The 12,266-nt window shown below is 34.7% G+C and overlaps 1 protein-coding gene and 1 long non-coding RNA gene across 2 annotated transcripts in view; one reads left to right on the forward strand and one right to left on the reverse strand.

Annotated features, from left to right (window-relative positions):
• LOC128241060 (adhesion G-protein coupled receptor G6-like) overlaps positions 1 to 7,557 on the forward strand; it is a 42,411-nt gene extending 34,854 nt beyond the window's left edge. Inside the window, exons 15-21 of the mRNA XM_052958045.1 lie at positions 114 to 238; positions 804 to 930; positions 2,740 to 2,875; positions 3,617 to 3,686; positions 3,819 to 4,018; positions 4,919 to 5,046; positions 5,980 to 7,557. Of these exons, the coding sequence (XP_052814005.1) occupies positions 114 to 238; positions 804 to 930; positions 2,740 to 2,875; positions 3,617 to 3,686; positions 3,819 to 4,018; positions 4,919 to 5,046; positions 5,980 to 6,081 (888 nt within the window). The 3' untranslated portion in view covers positions 6,082 to 7,557. The remainder of the gene's footprint in view (positions 1 to 113; positions 239 to 803; positions 931 to 2,739; positions 2,876 to 3,616; positions 3,687 to 3,818; positions 4,019 to 4,918; positions 5,047 to 5,979) is intronic.
• A 1,393-nt stretch (positions 7,558 to 8,950) lies between these two features.
• On the reverse strand, positions 8,951 to 10,878 carry LOC128241579 (uncharacterized). Its single transcript, XR_008262405.1, has 3 exons — positions 10,536 to 10,878; positions 9,788 to 10,193; positions 8,951 to 9,544 (listed from the first exon to the last, which is right to left on the reverse strand). It is a non-coding gene; the product is annotated as an uncharacterized LOC128241579 (long non-coding RNA).
• Between the last annotated feature and the right edge of the window lie 1,388 nt (positions 10,879 to 12,266).

Raw genomic sequence — 12,266 nt, forward strand, 5'->3', positions numbered from 1 at the left:
ACGATGGAATAGTTGTTAGCGTACCGGACTCTGGATCAATGCTCTCGGGTTTGCATCTCTTACGGAACTACGACTAAAATACATCTAACCTAAATATTACCATTAACTTTCAGGATCTCGAGGGCGGCAGTGGAATTTCAGAGCGTAACAAAGTTGCATTGGGAATCATCACAAAAGTCGGACTCAGCATCTCAATTATTGGCCTAGGTCTTACAATTTTAACGTTCGTCATTTTCAAGTAAGTGAATTAAAAAATGAAATTGGTAATTAAAATTAATTTAAATTAATATTAAACATTCTACATAAACGTTCATGAATACGTTCATAATGGTCATTCATTAAAATATTTAGTTATTTATTAATAATTTTATTTCACAATTAAACGGCCCCTCTACACAGTGCTGCTCTACTTTATCAACTTGTAATGTGTTATTGTTATGTTCGGTTATCCATAATCGATCGGCCACATCATGTTTCATTTCTATTTCATACCCTAGTGCAATGGTCGCGGTCAACAGGTTTTGATAAATTAACGTGTTCTCATTTTGTACTCTGAAATATAATTCCTTACACACAACCACGCGCTGTAGTTTTGTTTTTCTGGCACTTGCACACTGGTCGTTGTCAACAGTTGTAGATCATCATGGTGTGCTTTATAATCCTGTACTTTACAAACAACTTTACGTTGTTGTGTCTGATTAACAGGCATTTGCAGAATGGTCGAGGTCAATAGGTGCTGATAAATATAAATGTTAAAATGCTGTGTTCTACAATCATTTTCGTTTCTAACATAATGTTTTCAGGCACTTACGCAACGGTCGCGGTCGACAGGTGTTGGTAAACTTGAGCGTGTCCATTTTGTGCTCCGCAATCCTATTCCTTTTTGGTATGGAAAGAACGGAGTCGCGTGGTGGATGCATCGTCGTGGCTGTAAGTGTGACATTTCAGTTAGTAGTTTCGCTTTCAATGTAAGGTCACAACAAATTGATCAGATGTTGGTCGGTTTTAACGCACCTCTTTTTTCCGAAATGCCAAAAAAAAACTGCGCCCGCACCTAGAATTTTGCCGAGACTGACTATGTTTTTCGTAGAACTTCTTGTAAAGTTTAACAATAAATGTTAAATACATGCTTTCAATTTTCTGATCAAAATTCTTAATGCCTATTTGCGAAAAAACATATACGATTTGTTTTGAAGAAGTAAATTTTCAAATAAACGGGCAAATTTCATCATCCTCGTCGAAAACGGAAGTCGATTACTTGAGAATATCAATATTAACGAATCGGAAACAAAACACGCAATTTCTATGATATAACGTATTTGTCAAACTGTCGGAATAGTGTGTTCAACACATGCAGATGGTACATACAATTCTGAAACCGAACCTGAAACCAGGTTGATTAAGACCATATGGTAAAGCAGTTAATGTCGTGGTAAATTACTGTCATTCATTTCGGACATGTAGATTTTTCGGATACCATTTTGTGGTTCGACTTATTATTACTAACAGGATATTATATTCCATTTTATTTTATGGAGTAAATCTAGAAAAGAAATTCTAGGCACCCTGAGAGCAGAAAATGTGATTATGATAAGCAGTTTCATAATATTTTCTGCTTCTTAGGGCATCATCAAGACAAGAAATTAGATGGGCAAATTTTACCAATCAGGGCAGTAAACAGATTGTACTTGAGAATTTGGAGTCAAGAAAGTACATGAGGATTTGACCATTTTCTGATATTTGCACTTAATATATTGTTAACTACTGTAGTTTTCAGTGGTGTTTTGTTTATTTGATGTTTAAGAAATTGATCCATAACCTGTTTGGTTTGCAACACGTATTCGCTTTTTAATAAGCCGTCTTTTAAAACAAATATTACTCCTATAAATGTATATATTACCACATTTTATGAATTGTTTATCGTTGCAATTTGCCCGTTCTTTGTACGTTTTAAAATTATTATACCCATTGAGAAAGAAAATGCCCGAGGGCATTTAAATCACTAAATATTTTTTTGCTTCCAGTTTGCTCTTGCGTCGGCTATTTTTATTTTAAAATGAATAACGCCAGTTGTGACATGCTTGATTTCGTTTGGTTTATGCGGAAAAATCAATAACCTCACGAACGTCCCGTGATAGGTTCACGGATGAAACGCTAATCATTTTAGCGGGAAAGAATTCCTATAGTAAACTGTTACTATATGTAGGAAATATGTATTATTCCTAAAATGACTTTTATTTTGAAATGACTGACGCCAGTTGTGCACGTGCTTTATTTCGTCGGGTCTATGCGAAACATCCATAATCTCACGCACGTCCCGTGATAAGTTCACGGGTGAAAACGCTAATTATTTTGACGGAAAATAATTCCTTTGGTAAAATGTAAATATATATAGCAACATATGTAATATCCCTAAAATGACAAAATTCCACAAATTGTTTTTATAAATAAACACAAGCACTGATGTTTACCTTAGAAAAGGTCCCAAGAACGACGTTTCAGCTTAAAGGTGTCTTTACAATCAACGTCGATATGATAATATAGTATATTACATTGAAATCATCCAGCTGAAATCATCAAACCGGTGGGTATTCAGGTTTCCACTACATAATAATATTACAGTTTTCTTATGCGTTAGTTCGTTCTAGCGAGCGTAACTTGACTCATGCAAGAATAATCATTACAAAATGAATAAGTTTAATCCAAACAAAAACTAATTCGAAATTAAATTATTTGTAGGCACTTCTTCATTACTTTATCCTCGTATCATTCATGTGGATGCTCGTCGAGGGGATCTTGCAGTACCTGCGATTTGTGAAAGTTCTTGGGACGTATATCCCCAAATTCATGATCAAGACGATGATACCGGCATGGGGTAAAGACTCAGTTGATTTGTGTTTATTTTGTTTGTAATATTCGTTTATCAACACTTGGTTGATGATTTTTGGGACAATGGTAAGGTATTTTAACCGCAATTGGTCTCCCTGTTTCGCTGACACTTCGAAAGTGGTAACCCAAAAATTTATTAATAATAATATTGAAATGCATACGTTTTCTGTCTTGTATTGTGGCGATGTGTGTTTCTCGTCAAGTGTCTGTCAGGGTTATCTTTACCTATTTGGCAACTGGGCTTGATACTGTAGTTTTGATTGTAGTATTATTTTATGTTTTAAAAATAATGTTTCCAAACAAAAATCCAAGTTTTAATTAGTAAGAGGTGGTCAAATATCAAATTAATGTATTGGAAATGAATTAAGGGCACAATACTACTACAAATAATATAAATATGCATATTCTTGTTCTCTCATATATGTATATAGTATACTTTACAACTTCAAAGGATGTGAATTATTTCTTGTATCAATACGAATAACAGATTGTAGTCTGTACACAGATACAAGCTCAAACCTTTTCGAACAACCCTTGTATCTAGAAGGGTATTTGTATCTTAAAACAACTGAAGATATTCGTAACGGTTTTTTTACTTGAAATGCACACTATTCACCCTTGCGATTAAGGCTTACCGCAGAAATAAATCTAGCTCGAGAAAGAAAATAGCTGATTGCAAAATTAAATGTTGTTGAAAATTATATTTTGTTGTTGTTTATTTATTCAGGAATACCCTTGATTCCGGTTATTATAGTACTGGCTATAGATTACGATATGTACTACGGTGGAAAAGGATAGTAAGTTTAAGTTAGCCTTTTGTTGCGTTTCATTTGTATATTAACTCGAGTACGTGTACTTTTTTACACAAATCTATCTTATTTTCTCCAAAAAGCGCTCACTTCTTTTGAAACGTAAACATGTTTTTTCAGTTGCTGGTTATCGGGAAATCCACTGCTGTATGCATTTATTATTCCCATAGCGGTCGTTATCCTTGCAAACCTCATCGTGTTTACGCTGGTCATGTGTAATTTGTTAAGACGGAATACGAATACCATGAAATCAAACCAGTCGGAACTCAAGATGGCATCCTTGCACTTTCAGGCTGCTGTGTCTATATTTGTTATTCTAGGTATATTAATATATTTGAGATTATAACATTTAGTTAGTTCCTTAACCTGCAACTATATGAAGGCAATTCTGCTATAATTTCTCTTATAACAATATAAAAGTATGAATTTCGTAATAAAAAATTACATGTTTTAAGGATTTGTTTGGAAAAAAGTCGCGGTATTGTTATGGCATTGATGTTGTCGTCGGCTGCGGTAAAGTAGGCGTCCCTAGACAAACATTGTCGATGACTTAACAAATGTTAAAATATTAACATGAGACTTGAAACATATGATTACTGAAGCAGTGATCACTTGAAATCATATCTCTAGCTAAAGCAGTGGTCACTTGACACCATATATCTACCTAATATATACGTCGAGTCATGCCCCTTCATAAGCTGAGAAAAGACGGACGATCCTTAATGGCTTGCGATTCTCTTGCCTTCAATACTAAGTAACCAAAGTAATATCAATATCTAAAACATCTTTATATATACCCTTTATTTACAAGATTTATATCATGAATGACGTCACCATCTTAGTAACGTCATTATATATTTTTATTTTATTTTTTCTAATATAAAACTAGTATAATAACATTTAACTTGACGTCATCAATGATAGCGTTAAACATGTCTGCTCTAATTCCAGCTATGCTTTTATGTATTTAGCTCTTTAAATAATCAAATTAGTGTTCATATACATACTATAAACAGAATCTTTCATTCGTGACCAATCAATACAAAAGTTATTAGATTCACTTGTTTACTTCATCTGATAAAAACTCGCCAGAATCGTTTTTCTAGAACTATTTAGAAAACTCGTGAAAGAAATTCCGAACTGAATGACCACTCATGCAATTCCTCTTTCAATATATGTTAGTTTTATTATCTGATACTTTGAAACTTATTCCGTTCCAGGTCTGTCGTGGGTTTTTGGTTTCCTGACAGTTGATGACACCAGGATCGTCTTTCACTATCTGTTTGCGATATTCAACGCCTTCCAAGGACTCTTCATCTTCTTGCTCTTTACTCTCAGAGAAAAGAAGGTACAGTACATTTAATAAGTGTTGATTATGATGGGATAACCTATTAATAGCAAATGGGTTGATCATATTTATTATAAGGTTATAGTTCTTAATTCGCAGAGTTAATCTTGTTATATTGCGCATAGAAACATTGATTAAAGAATGTCAATATGGTGTAATGATCATGTCTGCGATACAAATGCTGTCACTCCCATTATGACAACATTGCGGGCTCGAACCCTGCGCATAGATCATTTGTTAATAATTTTTTGTATAATATTAGTTGAATACCAATCAATGTATAATTAAATCTTTTTGTTTTTCTATGCTATTTTATTTATTTTGTGTTATGTGTTGTGACATTTATTTCTATCTGAAATGCATTTGTTTTAATATAAACAGCAGTATAACACTCACAATATTATATTAAAATCACCAGTATTGGTAATAATTTACAACAAACATGTCATATCATGTTTCGGTTTCATACACATTACGTTTTGAATTTTAAAAGAGAAGAGAACAAGATCGATGCGATTCAAACCTGTACCTAAAATATATAAGCACTTTCAAAACCGTATGCTTAATCAATAACACAGTACTCGCTTGTGAAATGTTCACAGACGAAGTTATCACCTAAAACATAGTTCTTATTGGGTGAATTACCTTGTTTACCTTGTTTCAACTATTATCAGTTGGGTTTAAAACTTATTATTATATTTTTGATAAATTTACTTTGGGTAAATAATGTCTTGAACATTATTATATATGCGATTTTTTTGCGGTAATAGATGATTATTCGTGAATTTTGAAATATGTTCTGTTCAGTTCTTTAGTACCTTATTTTAATTTTCGCCAACGAGTCACATAGATGGTGCCATTGTAACTCCAATTTATATTTATGTTACAAAGCGATTCATATTAATTTGTCTTACGTTAAATAATATTATACAGATTCGCAATGCCTGGAGAAAGTTGTGCTGTCCTAAATCCGTTTACAAGTCTACTACCGGTTCGGAAGAACACACAGGAAAGAGTACACACTCCGCTACTTAAAGTACTGAAGTAGTGGGCATCAACTGAAACAGTACAGGCTACTCCAATGGAGAGGAGCCAAAATAGTGACTTTTTGATTTGGAATGCAAACACATAATGTGAAAACGGAAAGGTTTTCACCCCTTGATTTAACCATCCTCTTGATGGAACTGTACTAACATTCCATGCCATTTGTAAATGTCTGTTCTTGGTTTTTCGTGAAAATAGTCGAAGTAGTGTCTTAGACTTGGTGGTGTCGTTGTCGACAATGCCGTTGGGGTTGCTCAATATATATGCAAAAAGCTACAGAAACATGCTCAGTAGCAAAAAGTTTAAAGATAAACCCGGTTTAGTGGCAATGGGCAACGCCAAAACATAGAACAAAAATTCACAGACAAGAAACATAGAACAGCACACAACTCTACAAACAGCACAGTGCATAAATACTATATATATATAACTATATATATAATTGGTATGTTTATCAAGAATTGTTAGAAATAGCCTTTAATAGCTTTACATTGGAGTCCGTTACAGATATTCGCATGATTTTGTTTTGGCTATAAGTGTTAGATATTCGAAGGAAATTCACAATGACTATAAAGTAGAACCCGTTACATATATATGGATGCCATTAGTGTACAGGTTTTAAATGAGGATGATCACATATGTAGCAAGTGCCACTACTCTTGCAAATATATTTTGAGTTGTTGCCACTTCGTCATAAGGAGACACGGGTGAGCGTTGCAGTTTGTTGTGCTTTTGTTTTGCTCGAGCTAGATTTCTTAAAGGGACTCGTTCACAATAGGGTAAATTGCAGTTTCTAAGAAAATATTTCCGTTTTCCAAATCAAGCATGGCAAATCGTTTGAAGTGTTCAAACTATGTTTTGACAGCTTGAAACCTTTCTTAAAATTTGACATATGTTCAAATCTTGCCTTTGAAGTCTTGAAAAGCGTAATTAACGCATGACATTTTATTTGGTTATAAGAGTTAGATATTCGAAGGAAAATCATAATGACTATAAAGTAGAACCCGTGACATATATATGGAAGAGACTAGTGTATAGGTTTTTAATGACAATACGCATATGTGTAGCAAGTGGCATCCCTCTTGCAAATATATTTTGAGTTGTTGCCACTTCGGGAGAAACGGATGAGGGTTGTCGTTTGTTGTGCCCAATATCCATCCTGTAGCACTACCTTTACGTTCGCAGCCAGTGCATGTGTTCACGGTAAATTTAATAGAGCAGTCCCTGTTCACCGCTGAGTAGGAATGCTTGAATATTGCCTTTTTTCAAATTTCAACAATATTTTGAAAAGAAACAATACATTGTGTTTTTTAAAAGCTTTTACTCGCGTATTGTAGGAAAACTATTTGGGTACCAAAATGTCAACGAGTCCCTTTTAACCACTGTCAAAGAGTCAATGGAGACTTTGATATGGCCTGATTTTCATGTAAATTCTCCTTTGCTAGAACTCCTTTTATCTCGATTTTGCTCTGTACTTGTGTGGTTTGAATGTAAGCCGTGGGTGGCGGTGTTGGGAAGACATTTTGTACATAAACATATTGAAGAAAAAAACGCAAGGTGTTTTTTTTATATTAAAACAATACGAATGATGAAAGTGTTTTGTAAGTACATGTTTTGTGCGTTTATATATTGATATAATTGATATTAGTGGGTTTATATTGTGAAAAAATTGTGCACATTGGGTTAAAATTTTGAAAATTTGTACACTTGCAGAAAATATGTATATGGCTGTTAAAAGCTCAGGACCCACTTTGGATTCATCCAAAATGGCTGCAAAATTTCAAGAAGGCCGCCATTACCATAATTGACCTTACGACAGGATTTGATTGACAGGTCCTATCAGCCAATCAGAATGCAGGGCTGATAAGCCGTGTTGCTATCCGCCATTTTGTCCGTCAAACTGACCAGAGTCCGTCATATACATGCGCTGGCAATTCCTCGCCTTTTTAAGTATTATGGTAAAAAGGTGTTGTCATGGCACTTGTAATTCGGATATAAGGTAGCCAGGCCGACTAAAGATGGCTTCCAATTCGTTCCGTATTCGAAACCAGCGAGTTATTTAGAAAAATACAAGTGCTGTATCAGACTCTGTGGAAGACCTCATCAACAGCTGAACTTGGAAATTTTGAAAGATCGTTCAAAGGCGAAACATCTATACGTCTGTACAAAAGTATTTTTTTGAACAAAACTACTTATTTCAATCCGCTCAAAATTTATTTAATACTGAAATTGTCCGTGCATGACCTAAATAAGTGTTACTATTTTTAAACTATAAACATCGTACATTTATGCTTTGTCTTGTGTTGTCAAATCGGCATTAATGGCCATTCAATATCAGGTTCAACATGGACACGATTGATTTCATTCAAGATAGAGATATTTTTGTTGAAACCGTTATGTAGTTTTTATAAACTGCTTTGCTTTCAAAGTAAATCAGGAAATATCGTACAACTAAATTTTTGTCCGAACCATCGCATGCTTCCGAATCTCATCTACTCGGATGGATCCTATGTGAACAATGGCTTATGTAGCTGTCATTCCGACACATTTCATAGATTTCTTATTTTCATATCAGCACTTTGTCGACGGGAAATCCAATCAAGAAAACCCTGACCCTCAAGCAGCTACTGTATTTGACCAGCTCACACCAGCTAGGCCTCCTCCAAAACTCAGATAAATATTTGAGCCACCAAAAAAATACGAGAACAGATTGGTCTGAATCGTTAAGGTATTATTTTCTGTATAAAACAATTTATTTCACTGTACATTTAAATCAATTATTATGTTCATTAGAACTTGATTCTGCCAAACATGTGCTGTAAAGACTTAGACTTATTATGAATAAAGAACAAGTCAAACATGTACATATTTTCATTGTTATTCTTATATTTTGGGCCATTTACGTAAATCTACAATATTTAATGATAGTTCATCCAATGTTCAGAGTCCGGATCACATGCACACTCGATTAATAGTATTCTTAAAGTTGCACTCTCACAGAATTCTAGTTTGACACTTTTTGTCTCAGAATCGGCTTATTTTGGCATTCTTTAAATTAAGACCTAATATATAAATCACAAAGCAAACTTCTCCGAGCCAAAATATGATAAATGCAATCAAATCCTGTGTAAGTTGTCAAAGTGATCAATCTGTGAAAGTGCAGCTTTAACAGTGAAAAATAACTTCTGCTAATGCTATATATTTTAAAATATATTTGCCATTGCAATAAAGAGATATTCACCTACAATATCATACATAAACACCAAAGAAATATCAAAGTTTAAGTAATGTTTGCAAAACAACAATGTATTTAATAAATCTGATATTAAATATGCAACAACTGGTGTTTTAATCCAGAACTGAAGCTAACATCATAGAGGTACATCCTTCCAAGAGTCCATCAAAACAACATGCTGAACAACTTCAAGAACTCTCTTCAAAAGACCACACTGTCCTGAAATAAATAAAAGATGCCAATATTAAAATAAATCAGTTACATGTATTGTTAAATATTTTAATACTAGCTGTAAATGCTACTGCCTTTGATGTTTGCTTCCTACATGTATATCATAATGAAATATTGACAAGATAATAGCTAATGTTTTGTGGTTGTTGTTTTTCTCTGGACAAATAGTCCATTACTTTTGTACAGGAAAGTAAAACTAAATGTTATAAAAAGCTTTAAAATAGGTCCTACCGATTATTTGTAAAACTTGTCATCACTGGTTTTCTCTTGCGGTTGACATTTCCTGGACTGGCAAATATCATGTGTGTGTGTGGGGGGGGGGCGGTTTCCGGTCTTATGCTAGGTCCCCTGCTGCGGTAGGCTTGTTGAAGACAATAATAAGGGGACTTCCTTATCTCCATCAATCAGAATACTTTAATGGTGTCAACGGTAAATAGCAGGAGACCCTCCACCAGCCTTAACCGGTAAATGGGGGGAGGGTAGTGTGTGTGGGTTAGAACCAGCTGCCCGGTCAGCTTAGTTGGTTAGAGCGCCGGGCTAGTGTTCTGGTGGTTGTGAGTTCGAGCCCCACACCGGGGGCAATTTTCCTCCCAGGTCTACTTTTACAGCCAGAGTGTGTGAACATGTTCCACAAATTCTGTAAGAACAAAAATCAAAGCATGTGAATGTTTGAGCAATGCAAAAGTTACAGATTGGTATCACCCACGATTGTCACTTGTCAACTATTACATTATTATTCATAAGGGGGAGTCTTCAATCGCTTAGAACTGAAACTTTTTATGCATAACACCAATGAACCATTTCTGCTCATACTATAGAATACAAGGTTATACTGTATAGCTGGCATGTAACTGTTATTTAATGTCACCTTCGGGTTCCCCATTCGGGCCATTTATGATTTACTCATATTGTGCGATGATTTAATCTTTAATTCAACAATAATGTAAGAAGGACCGGTGTTATTAAAAGTTAAACTTACCCTTGTTTGCATTTACAGTATGCGTCACACACACGCTTTTCCTTTGTATCGATGTCAATGTTGACAACATGGCGGCTATCCGATTGTCTCTGACTTGGGATAGATTTCACCCCGTCAATGTTAGATATCGTCATTTTCTAAAGATATATAGAGCCTTCCGATGTAGCAGCCAGTTACAAATTCCTTTGACTTCTATTTTTTTCGCATTGTAATGTCACATTTATGATAATTTGTCAGGAATATCGGAAAGCGAAACGACGCGAGACGCCATTACTTCCTCGTTTGTTTGACGGACATAGACAGAGTTCGCTCCCTTGATATCAGGGGGCGTGGCTTAGAAGCCGCTGTCGTAAGGTCAATTATGCTAATATATAGTTGTGGTGCTTCCTGTGACCTGAATAAATGGTTTGTTTAGTGATATTTCATGATTTTTTAAAATGGTGAAAGTGAATTATTTAACAAATCATCCAGATATTCCTCGAAACAAGATTTTGTGTTGCCTGGCAATCATAATATTCTTTAAAATGATTATTTACCGGTTTTAACGGCAAAGAATATTATATTTTCAGAATTGATGCTTATAACAACAAAATGTTCCATTTAATGTGTTGCAATATTGCACACGTTTTTGAACTTAATTTCATGTAACCTATGTATGCTGAGGACCACGAAATACAAGATGGCGTTCAAGATGGCCGCCATAAATATCCAACTGAGTATTTTCTATCTCTAAATATGGCACACATTTGAATAGATAAGACTGTTTATTTCAATAGAGATTGCTCTTGTTCCAAATGTAACTTAAATTTACATGCTGCATTGATTACCTCAAGGTCAAGTCAAGGCCATTTCACGGTCAAGGAATGAAAATGCCACAAAAGTTGATACTTCCTGTATAATTTTCTAGTTTTTGGTGCAAATGCAATTTGTGTGTATCCAATTTGGGATGACATAAATGTAAATTGAATATTTTTCATTTAAATCAGCTTACTTTTTCTGGAATCGTTAACATAATTTAATAAACTACTAGTGTTTTGGTTAGGGTAAGGACCCTATCAGGAAATATCCAATATGTCCACCAAATCTAATATGGCCACCATGTGTCATTGACTACTTGTCTTAATTATAGCGCTTCACATTTGTTTGGTTGGCTTTAAATGGGATTTTTTGGTTGCCAAAATGTGTAGTATTTGGCACTGAAAAGGCCTAATGTGAAAAGCACATGGGTTTATTTGGCTCTGAATGGGCTAAATTATTGCCTACATTAGGTCTAATAGGCACTGAAAATGCTAAATGACAGCTGCACATTAGCTTGTTTGGCTTTGAATGGGCTTTACGGTTGCCAAAATCTGGACAACTTAGCACTGAGTAGACTAATGAGTGCTGCAAATAAATTTGTTTGGCACTGAATGGGGCCATAATAATGTGATCTTTAAGTCTTCATTCGAGCTGCATACATGTTTTTTTGGCTCTAATAAAGCGTTATTGTTGCCAGAATTGGTCTATTTGACACTGAGTATGCTTTATAAGAGCTGAGCATGTGTTTGTTTTACTCTGAATGGTCTTTATGGTCTTTGCCAAGATAAGGTCTATTTGGCACTCATTAGACTTAATAAGAGCTGCATATGGGTTTGTTGGGCTCTGAATGGGCTTTATGGTTGTCAAACTGTGTTATTTGGCACTGATTATGCTAAATAAAAGTTTCGCATGTGTTTGTTTGGCTCTGAATTG

The sequence above is a fragment of the Mya arenaria genome, chromosome 7 (genome assembly GCF_026914265.1).
Source record: "Mya arenaria isolate MELC-2E11 chromosome 7, ASM2691426v1".
Taxonomy (NCBI): Eukaryota; Metazoa; Mollusca; class Bivalvia; order Myida; family Myidae; genus Mya; species Mya arenaria.